At 39.7% G+C, this 18,260-nt stretch overlaps 2 protein-coding genes across 4 annotated transcripts in view; one reads left to right on the forward strand and one right to left on the reverse strand.

The window, feature by feature from the left end:
• The window catches only part of LOC118407224 (N-acylneuraminate cytidylyltransferase-like), a 13,174-nt gene extending 2,338 nt beyond the window's left edge, over positions 1-10,836 (forward strand). Inside the window, exons 3-12 of the mRNA XM_035807668.1 lie at positions 1,868-2,004; positions 3,275-3,443; positions 4,060-4,186; positions 4,675-4,805; positions 5,318-5,440; positions 6,068-6,208; positions 7,028-7,111; positions 7,431-7,500; positions 8,441-8,586; positions 9,879-10,836. Of these exons, the coding sequence (XP_035663561.1) occupies positions 1,868-2,004; positions 3,275-3,443; positions 4,060-4,186; positions 4,675-4,805; positions 5,318-5,440; positions 6,068-6,208; positions 7,028-7,111; positions 7,431-7,500; positions 8,441-8,586; positions 9,879-10,001 (1,251 nt within the window). The 3' untranslated portion in view covers positions 10,002-10,836. The remainder of the gene's footprint in view (positions 1-1,867; positions 2,005-3,274; positions 3,444-4,059; positions 4,187-4,674; positions 4,806-5,317; positions 5,441-6,067; positions 6,209-7,027; positions 7,112-7,430; positions 7,501-8,440; positions 8,587-9,878) is intronic.
• Positions 10,837-11,199: 363 nt separating this feature from the next.
• LOC118406623 (N-acylneuraminate cytidylyltransferase-like) overlaps positions 11,200-18,260 on the reverse strand; it is a 21,344-nt gene continuing 14,283 nt past the window's right edge. Inside the window, exon 12 of one of the 3 annotated variants that reach the window (XM_035806793.1) lies at positions 11,200-12,425. In XM_035806793.1, the coding sequence (XP_035662686.1) occupies positions 12,360-12,425 (66 nt within the window). In that variant the 3' untranslated portion in view covers positions 11,200-12,359. Of the gene's footprint in view, positions 12,426-13,941; positions 15,148-16,758; positions 17,585-18,260 lie in introns of those variants that run through there. The other 2 variants (XM_035806789.1, XM_035806792.1) reach the window with 2 other exon arrangements.

An 18,260-nucleotide genomic window follows, 5' to 3' on the forward strand; every position in this document is an offset into this window, starting at 1 on the left:
CTGCCGACTAAACTCTTTCCCATTTGCCACAGCAAGATCTGCTTGGAGATTATACGTTCGGGTGCAATTGTTTGCTTGTACCAAATACTGTGTGGGTGTTCTTTTTTTAAATACAGTTAACTACTATTTGAAACAATAGCAAAGGCTTGACAAGAAACGACTGTGGCTGCTTCGAATGACCTACTTTTTCCCCATATCGCTTTGAGGGTATATTGTAATTAGCGCCAGGAATAATGCAGTAATTCAGGTTATCCCACCGACCCAAGCAAAGCCCCGCCCACCCCACCGAGATATCGGTACACAACTCGATGCTACAGACAGATTTGTATATTATCTTTAGATGCCACAACTCTCATAATGCAAAGATAGGCCAATATATCAAAGACTGCCTTGATATTAGAAAGAATAATGAAACTCATGTTTGCCCAACTCGATTGTTATACTATATCAAAGACTTTTGTTAGGATGTTAAGTCTTATTTTACACACCTATTTTGTACTTTGTGTAATAGTTGTTGCCATACATTGTACAATGTACAAATGCCGTGCAATAAAGTTCTCATAACAGGAAATATATACCTGTTCCTTCAAACACAGTCTCCAGTTTAGGCCCAACTCTTATCTTGTTAAACTGCTTTTTTATATAATTATGGCCAAAGCAAGTAAATTTTATGGATGACATCCTCTGCAGACTGCAAAAATAATGAGATAGGGCGAAAAAAAAAACAAGATGGGTAAAAAAACAAGATGGCAAATTTTCAAAATAGACGTTGTAACAAGACTTGAAGTGCACCAGTGTAGTTAAAGTGACACTAGTGTGGTAGACTGGTATCATTAACCATGTTGGCAACTATACTCATAGCTTCCATAACTGTGCCACTCTTACAACTATCTATCAAGTTTCACTTCTGCAACTACAGTCAATGCTACAGAGTCTCTAGTGTCAATTCTACATTCAATAATTTGGTTACAACACAACCTTTACCAATTTTCGTCTATCCGGCCTTCCCTGAAGAAGAAAAAAAATCTTGTTTTTTTCCCGGAAATCAGGCGAAAATTAATGAGCGCGCGGATGTCATCCATAAAATTTACTTGCTGTGGCCTTATGGCCAAAAAGAGGACGTATTTCTATATGTTTTAGGAACGTAATTGGAAACGCAACAGTACTGCAGCCTTCATCGCTCTATCTGTATCTATAAGGTAAAACTAAAGGTAGTCCCATAGCTTTTTTGAGGCCGTAGGGGTGGTGGGTTTTTCACTCCTTGTGTCAAGGGCCCATATCCCTCCGCCTTTTACCCTCCCCAACCGAAGTGAGGTTCCCATTTTAACTAGGTTAAGTAAGGAGAGTCGTAAAAAGAGATTCTCCCAAGGACACATGTACATGGTCAATAGCATGCCAGGACTTGAACCCAGGACATCTGAGGTCTGGGCCAAACACCCAGCAGATGTGCCAAACACTTTTAAAAGCGCTACTTACTTTAAGGCCACACCAAATTCATTTATTGCTTCTCGGATTCGCCTGTCCATTTTTTAATATATTTATTCCCAAAAAGATTAAGTCCCGAGAAAAATGATATAGGTTTTGCTATTACAAACCTGTAAGTATCACGGTTCAGAGCCACATACAAATAGTTTCAGTCTATAAACAATGCCTTTTATTCAGAACATTTAGTACAGAATCAAAGGAAGGTTTTCGTTGTATAAAACGTGCTATTAAACCCCTCAGGCTGTTTTTAAGCCATATATCTTCACTCAAGACCTCTAGAAAAACTTTTTACTTGTCGGTCCAATTTTATTCTGAAAAATCCGAGAAGCAGCAAATAAATTTGTTGAGGCCTAACTAAGTATTTGATTTTTCTTATGTTTAGGAGCCACACATTGCAGTACTGATGTTGGCCAGAGGGGGCAGTAAGGGGATACCCATGAAGAACATCAAGATGTTGGGTGACCTGGAGCTCATTGGATGGGGGATCAGGGCATCTCTGGACTCTGACATCATGGACAGGTATGAAACATAATCTGTTTTGTCTGTTTCTATATGCCTCTGTCTGTTTGTCTATCTCTGCATCTCTCTCCATGCCTTGCATGTGCCTTTGTCACCCTGTTTTGCACACTGCAGTTCCAGTGTGTCCTGCCAGAGACCGCTTACATGTAGGGTCTGCCATTTCGAGCTGTAAATGCAATGAAGCCGCAATGCACTAAGGCCATGTTGATTTGATTATATGGATGACATCCACGCCCGCACCAATTTTCGGCCATTTCCAAAAAAAAAAAAAGTTTTCGACCACACAATAAATTATGCAAAGCAGCTGTAAAATGAGCACAAATATTCCGTGGATTGAAACAAAAAGTATCAGAAAACAGACAACTAATGCCATAGAATACCAAAATGAATCTATAGTCAAAGAATAAGATGTGAAAGGACAGAAAGAAAAAAAAAATCTATTGTTGGTTGGGGGAGGTACCAGTACAGAAATTCAGGTCCAGAGGATCATTTCCAGGTCCGAACATGAACCTGGACCTGATTGTCTGTCGAAACTTGAGAACTGGCAATACTCAAAACAATGGTAATTGGTCAATTTTGCTACAAATGAATCTGTTTGGTGGATTATTGGACTCCCACTGCATTTTAAAATCCCATCTCCATGTAATAAAGGCTAACTGTCTCTGTACCTTTGACTGTTGAAACTTGGTGCAATTGACTATAAACTCTACTTGACTTTGCTCTTGTTGTCTTCTTGGCCCCCTGGTTAGACCCCAAATGGCTGCCGACATAGTGTGTCCATTTTGTAATTGGCGAAACCTGTTCCTCTTATTTTTTCAGGTCTGTTTTTTTCGGATTGGTCCAAGAAGAAAAAAAATGTTTTGCACCCGTATGATGTACTGGTCCCTACACCTAACTGTTGGTATACCATACTATGTGTGTTTAGTCCTATGTTCAACCTTCCTGGCCACTTTGATTTCATACTGAAGGCAACTTTTTTTTTGGCCAAACTTTTTTTTTATTCGCTCGCTCGCATCAGTTTTGGAGTTCCCGGAGGATGTCATCCATATAATCAAATCAACGTGGCCTAAAGTTAATAAAAGATTTGCGCCATGTTTTATCTCAGTTGAAGATAACTGTTTTGCCAAGGTAAATGCATAAACAAAGCACGACTGGCATTGTTATGCAAATCACTGTTTACGAGGGGCCTTCACCTTGACATATTACCCACAATTCATGTCGCTGCACATGCGTAGCCGGAAGTGTGAAAGAGCTTATTCTATGTATCCAGTGTCTGGGTGTCCACGGACCATGACGACATCGCAGCTGTAGCGAGCAGGTGCGGTGCGCAGGTGCACAGGCGCTCGTCACAGGTGTCTCACGACAAGTGCAACTCATGGACCGCCATCGACGAGTTCGTCAGGAACCACATGGATGTGGATATCATTGTTCACATTCAGGTATCAGCATTTAAATCTCTGTAAAATGTTTTTATAAATAAACAGAATGTGGAGTTTGCTCTTGACAGGGGCAGAGGGTTAAAACCAAGTGATTAGCGCAGCTGGTGTGTCTCTCTCTCTCTCTGTGGACGTGTGTGCGTGTATATGTGTGTGCGTGTAAGTAGATATAGCAGTAGGCTTGTAGGGGCTAAGGGGGTATTTTGTACCTGTGCATGTGTCTTTTTGGGACGAGTGCTCGTGCCCGTATGTGTGTGTGTGTGTGTGTGTGTGTTTGCCAGTGCAAGAGTGTGTGTTTGGGTTTTTCTTCTGTGTTTGTCTGTGACAAATTAACTCGAGAATGCCTTAAAGAATTGTCTTGATACTTAATATTTTGGTAGATGTTGATAAGATCTCAACGTGAATAGGCTTTCCTCCTTCCCCAGCTGACGAAAAATAGCCGATGCTGTCTAAATCGTCTGATCGTTTGCAATATACTTAATAAATGTTTTTGCTTAAGTCACTTCGAATCCCATTGCTTGGTATCTGAGTCATTGATGAACAGAGGGTCTTTTTTAACTATGGTCTAAGATGTATTGCCGTATTTATCAAATGTTAATATCTTGCATCTTGTATACAGGCCACCTGTCCCTGCGTGCACCCGTTCCACATACAGGAGGGGGTGCGAATGATGCTGCAGGACGGGAAAGACTCCGTCTTCTCGGTGTACAGGCGCCATCAGCTCCGCTGGTCAACACCCAGATACGGTGAGTAATTAAGGAACATATACGGTATCAATATGGTGTTTCTGTGGTCATATTTAGTGAAGGCCAACAAATATGGAGCCAAACCTATAAAGGAAAATTGAGACTTATTTTTTCGTAATAACTTCGTCATCCGAGCAAATTTTAAAATTTCTTACCTGAACCATCAGTCATAGTACAGTTAGTTCCTAGTGCGCATGTGCAGTCGCCATGCATGCTGGTCCAGGTCAGAGTTCAAGATGCAAAAAATGATGTTTGTAAAGCTTATCCTGTTGCTTGAGCGTCCGTTACCTTCCTCCCTGGATTTATGGACGCATGGCTAATAAGTTTATTTTGGTAGTACTCATATTCATATTAAGTTCCTTCACTTGTTCACAGGCACGCAGACAGGCAGGACTTGTTCACAAATTCTCACTTGTCTAAACATTCTTGCAACAGACAGACAGAAAGTTTAACTCATGAAGGGGTTATTTTTTCCTTTTTTCTTCCAGGAATGCAGGCTTACCCCCTGAACTTTGACGTGTACGACCGGCCGAGGCGTCAGGAGTGGCCGGGAGAGCTGATAGAGAACGGCGCCTTCTATATGTTCACACGGGACGTGGAACAACAGGGGGTCCTACAGGTAAGTAAATTTCAATATGCAAATAATGATAACTTTATTCCAAATTCATAGCCAATGGAAAATAGAGTCATTTCCAGATGCGGCGGCCATCTTGGATTTTCCGGGGTCATCCGGGGTATTGCGAGTTAAAGTGGCTAGATGGCTAGGGACTCTCCTATTCAGCCTCAATGTGATGCATGACGACCTTGGGAAATCCAAGATGGCCGCCCATCTGGAAATTACTGATTTACAGACCAAACGGAACTTTGAAAGACATTCATTTTTCTTATTTTACGTAATACTATTCCTTAGAAATTGATTTTGGCATTTGAAGGCATTACAATTATCCGATATTTCTTTCTTATTTACAAAATATATTTACTCCTTTTGTAGCACCTTTGCACGATTTACAGTATGGTTGAAAACTTTTAGGAGGAAACGGAGGAAAAATTATCTTGCTCGAATATCATCCCTAAAATGAAATCATCATGGCCTAATATCCTTGACGATGTATGTTGTCTGTTTTACTGTAGGGAGGCCGGATGGGGTGCCTTGTGATGGATTCAGAGTACAGCATTGACATAGACACGGACCAGGACTGGCAGCTGGCAGAGCAGCGGCTTCTCCGGTTCGGGTACCATGGGCGCGCGCCTAAGGTGCGGTTTTAAACATTGATTATGCAAATTCAAACCTAATTTGAATAAAGAAAATAAAGAAAAATATAAGAAACTACTATAATTCAGTACTGGTAAGTAATGGGAATTTCATTTTTATGACATTTGGATGTTAACTTAAAGATAGGTTGACTATTACCAGATGTATCATGCAAATCAGGGCCTTATTTACATGATATAAGAAGATTTGATATATCTGAGAAGATTTGATGTCCTTCTTCAACGATCTAATGACCAAACGTGACCGTCACCAACGAATGGGAAGTACTTTTGTAACGGAACACAGGAACAACGCAAGGGTTACAACGCAAAGGGTTACAACGCCAGGGGTTACAACGCAAAGGGTTACAGCGCAAAGTGGACCGGAGCGAGGGAGAAAGAGAAAAGGAGAGACTTGCCTCAGAACTGAGACATTTTTAAATCTCGGTTTAGGAAAGGCATAGAATAACATGGAAAATTTGAAACTAAAAGTATTCCACTCTACGCTAAACATCCAACAATGTGTTAAAATGCATCATAAAGGTATTTTATATTTCGACATCAAATCTAAAGTTGCATAGAAAACAAAATCTGAGTGATAGGTTTATTTTCTTTGTCACTCGTTTACAGAAAATGAAGCTGGTGGTTGTGAACATTGACGGGACGCTCCTCGACGGTAAAGTTCAAGTCTCCTCCACAGGGGAGGAATACAGGTCATTCAAGGCCACGGACATCGCTGGTATCCAGATGTTACAGAGGAACGGAATAGAGGTCAGTTTTTGTTTGTTTTCACATAACATTTTGTAAATAAAGTCAAAACAGATGCAATAGATGTAGCGACAGTGGGTGTAACGCCAGTTCTTCATTATATCCGTTGTAGTTGACAACAAAGAATTTAGGGATGTTAGTAAGTTGAAGAATGGTATTTTTAAAAATTGCAATATTTTTAAAATATGGCACTATCAAAATATGCCTTGTTTTTAGATACAACGGATGAAGGTGAACTATAGTGTTACATTGATTAATAGAGAAGAAAATGGTCCAGACTATGTATTAATAGCCTCCATAGCAGGCTCTCTATGGCCTTTTTTGGCACTTTTGCTGGCCATTTCTTTTTGTAATGGGTCGCTGATTGCTGGCCTTTTCTGACAGCCGGCCATTTTTGGCCGGCGGAACAAAGCGGCACCCAGTATAAAAAGAAATGCCCAGCAAAAGTGCCAAAAAAAGGCCATAGAGAGCCTGCTATGGAGGCTAGTATTAATATCATGTACAAAATCACCTATAAACAGGTGGACCACTATATATCTGATACCACCTCAGAAAAGATACAAGAAAAGTCATGCCTTCAAGTGTTGATTTTATCAACGTATCAATTATGTCTTTAAAAAATCGTTTTCCATAGAAGCATCGTACAGTGGAACCCGTTGTAGCCTTGGAAAGTAGCGGCATCCTTATTTAGAGATAGCTTTTTAAAACGGGTCAAAGTTATAGGTGTGGCAAGTAGTAGTGTAATAAACAAATGTGGTGGGTTCTTTAATGTTTTGTTTGATGACAACGAGCATCACATTGGCCATTGTTTTTTTGCATCAGTTTCGTGTGGTCGCTCAGGGTGAAAGTCAAGTGCAGAAGGAGTTGGCCAAGAAACTTTCCCTGAAGCTAGAAGAAAACTGTGAGGTAAGCGTCTACTTGAACGAAATTTTCTTCTTGTACAAATAGCAATTTATAAATATTTTACCTTCAATAAGGTTAGAAATCCTAAGAATAAGAAAAAAAAACACAAAAATTCTCAAGCAAGTACATGTAATACATGATGTAATTAGACAAATTTTGCAAGCAGTCTAACGTTCAGATGGCAAATAATCCAGTATCTTTCTGTATCGGATGTTGTCAGACCAGCCACAAGTATGTATCAAGTTCCTTGAGGAACTTAAGTATTATGAAATTTTATACCTGTTAGATGATGATTTAAAACTGACATTTTCCATGGTTACAGGACAAGATAGAAGTGATTGACAGCTGGCGTCAGGAGCTCGGCATCGAATGGGAAAACATCGGATATATGGGTAATATTCTGCGTTTTGCATTAACAAGATTGTTCACACACAACCAAGCGTTTTATTCACCGAATTTACGGTGACGGTCTGTCACCTACCTCCTGACTGGTTTAAACTGTATTGTAGCATAGGTGTCGCTATTTACAGATGCAGACCCAAACGTAAAACTGTATAATATACATATGTAGTTAGTTGATGTGTCAAATCTTGCCAAGAGGAATGTGACAGACGGTTACCAAACCGCCGGTTGAATGAAGCACTTGGTTCTCTAAAAAATGTACTATTCAGTGACTTGCCAACCTGATGAAACTATAGCTATACACGATTTTTTTGGTGTCTTATATCGAACTTTGAATCGTCTTTAAGCCCCCTTTACAAATCAGGAACTTAGCTCGGCCGAGTTGTCAGCTAGCTCTAAATTACGAGGAGGCATGACCCTGATGCCTACAAACAAATGGCAGAGTTTCTTCGTCGGCATCAGGGTCATACCTCCTCGTAATTTAGAGCTCGCTGACAACTCGGCCGAGCTAAATTCTTGATTTGTAAAGGGGGCGTAAGGAAAATTGAATTTACTTGTCTTACTTATACATAAAATTAGTCACTGATTAATCAATTCACTTAGAATTCTTCAGGCTGATAAATTAAACTACAATAAGCTATTCTAAGGGGTCCCTGTATCAAATCATAACAAATGAGGTTTCGAAAGAAACATCTTCTAGCATTGATATAACTTAGATCATAAACGTTGATATTGATATACTATTAAGTAGTAACTATTGAATAAAGAAGTTAAACGTCATGCAGAAAATCAAAATAATCCAACCGATAACAACTCAAAATGATGAAATAGGGTTTTGAAAGGTCAGCGGATGTCTACATTTGCATAATAAATTATGCAAATCAGCCCCTTAATTTGCATAAAATGTCGTTAATACTTTCGACTCCACAGGCTGTGTCATCGACGATATTTCCTGTATCAAGAAGTCGGGGATGTCCGGTTGTCCGTCTGACGCTGACACGGAGGTCCAGAAACACTCGCACGTGGTGTCCATCTACAGGGGAGGTCAGGGCGCGCTCAGGGAGTTCTGTGAGCAGGTGAGATATGTCTACATCCTTCTATACACCTTTCTCACGCGGCGGCCATGATAGATCTAAAACGAGTTCAATGAGGCAAACAAAAGACTGTCCATCATAATTAGTAGTTCAACCAATGATAGCATGGAAATTAGAAAATTGACCAGTAAGAGAATGGCTGCATGTCCGTCAAATATTTGCATTATTATGTTTTTATTTTGCATATCTTAAGGGATTAAGAGAATATGGGATCAGTGCGCGAGTCTAAATTGCTACATATTTCGCTGCATAAAACTGGTTATAATATTTATTATTTGATCTTATATTGTGAAAATTTGTGTGGTCTGGGGAAAAACTAAATGGGAGCTGATTTTACAAATAACTTTTGTTTGTTTGCCTCATTGATCTCGTCTTCAATCTATGATGGCCGCCGCGTGAGAAAGGTGTATACTGGGAGCCGCCGGCCACTTGTATTAAATGTCAGCTTGTATAAAATCTCGCGAGAACTAGGCCACTCCGTGAATAAGATAGACTGATAGCCATCGAAAATTTTGAGGCACTTAGTCACTGATTGATTCATCATCATATCGTTCCGTGCCAGTACTGCAGCCAGGCCACGACCTTCTCGTTGGCTTCTGGCAGGTCCTGGTTGGAGGTGGTGGGGCCTAATACACAGTCCTTTGTAATGTGTCCCACAGTTTGGGTAGGGTGGCCACAACGACACTCAGCTGAGTTCACCCGTCCCCATTTCAGTAGGTTGTCTCTAGTCCTACCTACTCCGCAACTGGCTCTGTTCAGGTCCACCCATTCCCTTCTGGGTAGGTGAGTGCCATGAGAATGGGACTCACAAGGGGTCTGGAGAGCTTCATTTGGTTGAAGAGTGTCGGAGTTGATTACCTGATTGATAACTGATTGATTAAAATTCTATTTACAGACCACAAGTTGCTGTTTTACCTTCGCTTAATTTTTGTTAGTCCATTGGATACTCCCCCTCAGCGAATGAGAAGCCCCCATTTTCTGTTGATGCATCCACATAGTGTGGGACTATTGAAAACATGTAACACTATTTCATGAAAATGAGGGAAAAATTGTGGTGAAATCAAGCAAGACTGTGGTGATATCAGAACGAAAAGTGTGAGTCCTATATGTATGTGACATATTCTGACCAATCCTTACGTATGTTAGACCCCGTCTAATGGGAATAGAATTTACTCTTAGACTATTTCGTTACTCTTTATGTATTTTCTATTTCATTTCTATTGAATATTGCTGAGTTTGATTACCTCTGTTCACGTGCAGCTAATCTTTTCTAGTTACTCCTGAAATGTGGAGTGGAACCGACTCTGGAAGCCAGAAATGAGACGGGGAACTTCAAAGTATCATCACGAGTCATCCAGAAGGACCAAGTGTCGAGCCAACCCGAGATGCCGTCTTAAAGTGCTTATGTGACTAAAATACAACAGTTCCTTATTTCTGAACTAGGTAGTATAGTTTAACTGTAATATCCAACACAAAAATTGGACTCACCCAAATTTTCGACTGAACAGCATCAGTCTTTGTCAAGGAATGAACAATATCCACTGCTGTCGTGTCGTGAACAATACACTGCTGTCGTGACGTCACGTTATGCAGATAGAACACGTGACTCAGTAAGTAGTGAATCAAAGGTTGCATGAAGTCTGTTGCGCCCACCGTCTCTGTTAATGGATGGTTGTAAAGCTGTGAGGTGCTGTTCAGTCGCAAAATTTGGGGGAGTCCAATTTATGTGTTAGAAATTTCTTTTAAACTAGATAATGACTTCTAGCAACACAGATGAACTTTTCAGTTAAGTTCCTGATTACAAGTAACCATTCAAACGTTTGGTGAGTGATCGATGTTATTAAACATTGGATCTTACAAATCATACTTGTAGATACGTAGATGATGGTTAGACGTCCAGGTAATAAGATATGCCAAAAATCAGTTACTCAAGCAACTGGATTATGATTTTGGAAACGGTTTTGAAACAACATCCATTTCAAGTTGCTTGAGTAATTCATATTTGGGATACTTTAAGTTCTATACTATACCCATTGCATACGGCTGCAAGTTTTTTTCTGCTGTTTTCATACTGTTTTCTGCTTTTAAAAATAACGTAGTAAGTTTTAAAGTCACCATACCAAGCAATGTATTGTGTAAGCGTAAGACGCATTTTATCTCTTCAGTAATATGATATAATACATGCAGTATAATTGCAGTAATTCTATACTATTAAATCTCGGAGGAAAAGGTAACGTTAGAACACTGCAAGTACATTTTATGTATCGTTTGCAGACTCTACAAGATTTTTAACTTAAAATATACACCACAAACGTAGCAATAAGAATTGAAGTGACCAAATATTGTATCATAGCCAACAGCTGTAACAGTACAAAGTGACAGTAGTGCGATAGACTGGCGTCATTTACAAATTGACGTGGCTACCAAACTTTTACTATAGAACTAGTTTCACTTCTTGAACTAAGGTCATGGTTTAATTAGTGTCATGGAGTGAAGCATATATCCATGAACAAGATCTAGAATTTATTGAAGTTATTGCGCTTATATAATCATATTCTATAGAATTATTGTCGATACACAATAAAGCTACGTAAGTTCCTTTACATTATTTGTATTTAATTCAAGGGGTTTGTGTACTCCACTTTACATATATAATATCTAATAGACTAAGTGCAGTCTACCATGCAGTTTTAGATATCTATATTGAATACAGCTTCTTTCCAAAACATCAGATTGTCTTTAAACACTAGTGTTGGTGGTTTTCATGTTTGTAGTTACCAAAAAATGCAAATTGCCATACAATGAAGTATATGTAGCGTTTTGAAACATTACAATCTATTTGAATATTACAATCAACGTTTAGAATTCAGTTCTAGAAATAAAATCTACTATGAGATAGTGAAATATGATGAAATCTATATTCTTAAGGACAAAATCTATACTAATTAAGCTCAAAGCTACACGTATTCTTAAAACATAGCTACACCAGTTCACACGCATCTAAGCAATCTATTTCAAAGACCTTGTTATTGGTCGTATCTGTTCAGTATATTGTACAACGGATTCTGACACAAGTTAAAGGAAAACAGCAAATTTATCTTTGTGAAACCAAGGAGGTTTGTGAAATAGTTCCACGTGGTACCTGTGACCGCAGGAATTACTTTTTTCAAATGACGTAATCGACAGATCACATGGGAAATATGCGTATTCATCCGCGGTGCAACCCCAATGGATATTGACGACACGTTTATAACAAGTGATGAATCCTGAACTTTTAAGGTCGCAGAACACAGTATCCATTCGCGCCAGGGGGTCTATGACGCAGTACATAAAGTAGTTCGGCCAGAATTCTTGAAGACTTGGTAGAAAACCGTATGTAAGACGCCTCAAAGTGTAAACTATGCTGTTTGGTGTAGGAATATGACGATGAGATTGTATGATTTGGTTTGTGAAGGTTTTCCAGTTCGTGAAAGGGGCGCCTTTAGGCCGAACGTGCTGCAGCTCATTTAACCTCCGCAGAGCGGCGTTTCAAATAGGACATGAGAATTCAATACACAAATAGATTTGTTTTTGTTTTTTAAACATATTTTGTAGTCATTCCTTCAAATCAAACACATTCGTGTTTTTTTTATATATCTCTAGTGCACGGTAGTATATTCTTACCACGTTGTCAAAGCCAGTCACCCTGTGGCCCTTATCTATAGAAATCCCCGTGGGCAGAAAACTGTGTTCTGCTACCTTTGAAGATCTTGTTTTTATGATGCGTAGACAACTTTATCCCCGGATTGTTCCTGAGTTCCCATGCTGTGTTGAAGCATGATCTAGAAAATAAAACAACAAAATGCATTATTAGAATAAGAACTATTGCTGTTAAAATTCTTACATAAATTTTTTTTCGTGCTAACGTTCAAACTCTATGTCTAATATTTTCATAAACAGTTTCTTAGGTCGGTATAGCATAGGGTTTAATAATTATTCGTACGCAACCAGCGAAGTCTCATTCGGCTACATACTGTAAATGCAGAAACTTTCGCGGTGGTTTAATGTTCGCGGTTTTTGCAGACATTTTCCATGGTGCTGTCGCGAACTTAAAACCACCGCGAAAAGTCATTTTTTCCAGCTACCGCCAAATTGAATCCCCGCGAACTTAAATGCATTTACAGCACAGCAAGAAGAAGTATCTCTCTTGTCAGGAGCTTTTAAAAAGATGTGGGATAGGCATCGAAACGTAAAGCCGATGTTAGGTTGTCCAGCTGCTAGGCATCGAAACGTAAAGCAGGTGTTAGGTTGTCCAGCTGCTAGGCATCGAAACGTAAAACAGGTGTTAGGTTGTCCAGCTGCTAGGCATCGAAACGTAAAGCAGGTGTTAGGTTGTCCAGCTGCTAGGCATCGAAACGTAAAGCAGGTGTTAGGTTGTCCAGCTGCTAGGCATCGAAATGTAAAGCAGGTGTTAGGTTGTCCAGCTGCTAGGCATCGAAACGTAAAGCAGGTGTTAGGTTGTCCAGCTGCTAGGCATCGAAACGTAAGCAGCTGTTAGGTCGCCCAGCAGGTGCTAGGTGCCCTGCAGAGCGCTTGGTGTGTTATTTAACAAATTTACCTTATAGGTGGTTTAGTATCTCTGAATTCCTGAAGCCCCAAAAGTCGACTTGTCTTTCGAATATCTAGTAGAGATGGCGGCGTGAAAAGCTTCGCCAAGAAAGTTATGTTTTCGGCAGTCTTCGTGCATGCATGTGTCGTCTGTCAACACGATAACTCGAGAATACCTGCCAGTGGATGGATGGTCTTGATACTCGGAATGTTGTTAGGTTTGGACCTTGAAATGGTTCGATTTTGGTACGTCTAGCGGCTTTCTCTGGTACTGCATTGGAATTTTCATCTTTGATATCTCGTGGTTGGTACATGTTTCGGTCTTTAGTCGATAGATAGCTCTTGTGCTCGGAAAGAAGTGGCGGTACATGGATACTCTAACAGCTTTCTTTGTGAGCGTTTTAGTTGTAGTCTTCGACATAGGATAATTTAATCGCTCAACGCCACATTTGACGGCATGACAATACATTTGTCTTCAAGTATTTTGTGTCCTGAGGTACTTTGGTATATTTAAGGTATGGTAATGTTACACATCTGACTGTGTGGAATATGTAACATCTACTGACCGAAAAAATCAGTAATGAAGAACTGCATAGAAAAACGAACACGAGACGGTTGTCTAATGAAATTGCCATCAGAAGACTAACATGGTTGGGCCATGTTCTGCGGATGTCGGGTAACTGTATCCCCAAAGTTGCTCTACAATGGGCCCTAAATGTATACTAGTAACCAAAAACGACACCACAGATATCTATGCATCATGCTAATAGTTTTATTTGCTATTCCATCATAGAGATAAATTGATATATAGAGTAGACAGATCATATTTCTTTAGGTCAACTTTAAATTAAATTTACAAACGTTCGTCTGATGACATTACGCAAAGATGCTTTCTAGCACAAGTCCAGATTATGATATTTTCTTCGTCTAGCAAACTATCCACACAGACGCGAAAGTATGCAATGATGTAATTGACACACGTAATACTTTGCAATCTTGTTGTCACGTAAATAGGAACATTAAGTCATGGTCATAACACTTTCTTCTTGTTGTACACATATCTACTGTCTGACTCCCACCATCAAAAAGATATAGAAACTGGTTCCATTGTAAAACACTGAATACGAATAATAATATCATAATCGTTGAGGCAATAGTTGTTTGTTTAATTTCCATACTCTTAACCAAACACTAAGTGCTAAGCAAAAAAAAAAACACGTTAACAACAGCATGTACTATTTCAATATAGTGGTTTCGTGTTTTTTTTTTATTACAATCATCAAAGTTACATTTTATTAAGGTGATGCAAGAAAGATTTTAATTCTAAAGGCTTGCCTTGAAAATAGATACACCTCTTCAAAGATGGGGCTTCTATTGACTTCCTCATTAATGTATTATGGAATTTGTACACAGATAAGTCTTCTAATCAGGTCCCACAATATATTTCACCTTCTACCATATACATAAGACATCCATGGCACACCAACTAGGATCATAACTGCTAGCTTAAGAATTTAGGGACACCAGTTACCATTCTTTATTGAAGCACACCATTAGGGCTTTGCATAACATTACCCGGACCTTCATCTGCATTCAATTCAACGTTGTAGATATCAATTTTACTGCAAATAAGCCACTTCAAAGTTGTAAGTGCGCATGTACATCGTAATTAAAGGTCAACGTATATGGCGCTGAAACTGAACTTTGACTTTTCACCTTATACCACAATGCACCTCGAATGCACATGCGCACTGTTAACTTGCCAAGACCAATATGCCATATAAGATGAATGGATGTAGATTATATAGATGGGACGTCGCTTCCTACGGACTGGCTTTGAGAAAGGCTTCTTGTACGAGATTTCTTGGCCATGCCCTCTGACCGCTTCCTCTGGAAGTCGTCCCAGGTCTGCTCTGCTACGTCAACGTAGGCCGCCATGTTGCCTTTCTCCAGAACCTGTGTGATGGTGGCATAGAACGGTCAATGTTACCCAGAATGCAATACAACTGCACAGCAGGAAAAAGAGGTGACGAGGCAGCTCCCAGCATTCAATGCATGACAGACAAGAAGCTGAGAAAAGTGTTTTGTTACTTTTATACGGAAAATTCGCGAAAGCAATAGCAAGAAGAAGAAAAAAATACATGCTCCGAGCAAGATGATAAGACAACGCAAACTCTTTGTGAAGCGGATACGCCATTTAAACTTAAAAAAAGCAAAAAGTGAGGAAGGCGCCTTTTCCTACGCAGAGACATCCAACGGCGCCAACAAATCGCCTCTTGCCTGTACTCTGCTATCTCAATCGTCACCATCGGTTCCTGACCGCCCTGCTCATAAATATTTATGACCACTCCTTATATATGCGAGACCCCTTTTGAAAACTGAAAGGCCTATTCTCTGATTGGCTGACAGCTGGTTTGTGGCGACACCCACAGGAATTGATGGTGACGGTTGAAATAGCAGTGTACAGACAAGAGGCAGTTTGCTAGCGCCGTTGGATGTCTCTGCGTATGAGAGTGAGAAGACGTTGATCAGAAAAGCCACGACACATGCAAGTTGCTATGGCTCTACATAACAGTGTGAGCGGAAACTAACCGTGAGGGGGACAACCGGGGCTAATTGATTCATTCAAGTGCTGTCAGTGCTCATCGCATCTTCTACGCGTATTTTCAGACACTTGTATTCCCCCCCATAAAATCGTTCAACAAAATGAATGCAAATTTGCAACAGTGTTTTTGCCGGTGCGTCAGCACCGGCTTTGAGACAGGAGAAGCGGGTGCATGGATCCATGGATGGATCGGTCGATTTAACCAAACCCCTCTAATAGCCCTTCTATACGCCCTAAACCCCTCTAATAGCCCTTCTATACTCCCGAGCGGACTACAGCACGGTACCTATGGAGCAGTACCTATTAATTAGATCGTGGGTTCGAACCCCACTTGCTAAGATTTTTTTTCTTTGTTAGACTAATGTCATGTAGTGTTTTTTTAATAGAAGAAAGACCAATTCAGTAATTCGATTTTTAAAAACTCTTTTTTTCGTGTGATTTTGTTTAACATCCAGGCTTTTTCCAAAATACGCACCGGCCAGCTTTTTTCAGAAGCTTTCTTGTTACCTCCGTGTCAACAGAGGCATTGCTTTATCTGATGTTGGTAGTTGGTGTTGATATGCGTTCGCGAGTATACGAATAGTGCAGAGTAGCAACCGTTGTATTAGGCTACAGTGGTGTAATAGGATATTTGGGGAATTGAAAGAACGGTTTGGCTCCATGACCAGCGTAATGACATCGTGGTAACATGTAAAATATGAGTTTGACACCATGCATGGTCCCATTGTGCTTTGCGAGCTTGGTATTCATTTGCGCACCACCTAGCGATTTGCAAATAAACTACTCCCAAACAAAAACACAATTATATGTGAGTTACCTTTCGAATGCAAAACGCTCCATGCATATACAGGGGCAAAGTTGGTTACATAGGGGACATTAAGATCGTTTCCATTTATATCGACAGTTTTTTCTATGGCTCACAATATTACAATTATTTACAGATAGGTGTTTGCAATATCAAGTAAAGATAATTATCATTTTGCCATCTTTATTATCTCATCGTCACCAACTGGCCATTGCTTTAATATTCCAATCTGACTATATGGAATATGATATATCGTATATATATTCTTGTCCCTTCATGAAATTTGTAGGTAAATTCAAGTAGATCTGGAATTTGCACATTGTGCAAATACTAGTATGCAACTACATGAAAATGTGCAGTTAGAAGGTAAAAATAGAAATAAATAAAAGTGCCATATAATGATGAATATATTTGCCCATATCTTTGCACTTGTGGCTATTTTATAAATAGCTTGAACAGGTCAATATACTTGTGTTGAAAATAAGGTTCTTATAAACACAGCCTTATTTTCCCAAATATAAATTTCTCGCAGTACATTGAAAACTGATCGCACCTCCACTAGAAAGCGTGCAGAATTTGTGACAGAAAGTTCTTATATCGTTAGAAAATCTATTATAGATAGAGTCAAATTTTAAAGATCTTTCAATAAGTATCAGCTACTTAGCTTGTGTCGTCGTAAGGAGTAAAGCTTTAAAGTTATTAGTTTAAGGAATGGTGATTTGAATATTAAAATCTGTATTAGATGCGAACAGTAATGAATGAGTTCAAGAAATAGTCGCTAGGTGGCGTGCGTGATTGGTGACAGAAATTGAGTCTAACTGAATACTAGTAGTTTACAATGACTTGAATTTTTCAATGAGCGCGAGATTGTCGCCGGTTTGCCCAGACTGCCTGGTTGACCAGGTTGACACCGGCTCTGGAAAGTCGTCTGTCGTCCTGTCAGCCAACAGCTGGTAGGTTTTCATGCCTTGCTCTTTCAGTATCTGCAAGAGTTTACAGGATAATTGAACACCGATCCATCCCATAATGGTCGGTCACACGTCCGAGTACGCATGTGCAGTGACAGGAATTGTGGGTAATATGTCAAAGGTTAAGGCCTCTCTGACATGCGTACTCGGAAGTGTATAAAATCCTATACGAGCCAAGGATGATAATTCAATGTAAAAATGTTAGAATCGTAAAATATCTATCACACTTCCGTGTGCGCATGTGCAGCGACAGGAATTGTGGGTAATATTTCAAAGGCGAAGGCTTCTGTGACATGCGCACTCTGAAGTGTGAAAGAGCTTTTACGAAGAGGATGATAACTTGATGAAGGTTCAAACATTTAGGCAAACAATTTAAAAATGAGAGAATCGTATACGCTCTGTCACACTTCCGAATACGCATGTGCAGTGACGGGAATTGTAGGTAATATGTCAAAGTCGAAAGCCTCTGTCACATATGCGTACCCAGAAGTGTGAAAAAGCTTAATTATACGACGATGATAATATTAGATTGATGAAAGTTAAGCATCCTCAGTGAGGCAAAAAATATCTAAAGATGTGAGAGAAGATACGATAATGATCATGCAAAAAAACATTGGCAAGATTCTCACCATATAGCCTTGAGCAGCCTTTCCTCGGCGGAAAGCGTTAGAACTGCATTGCTTTGTTAGTA

This window comes from Branchiostoma floridae, chromosome 19 (assembly GCF_000003815.2).
Source record: "Branchiostoma floridae strain S238N-H82 chromosome 19, Bfl_VNyyK, whole genome shotgun sequence".
Classification (NCBI taxonomy): Eukaryota; Metazoa; Chordata; class Leptocardii; order Amphioxiformes; family Branchiostomatidae; genus Branchiostoma; species Branchiostoma floridae.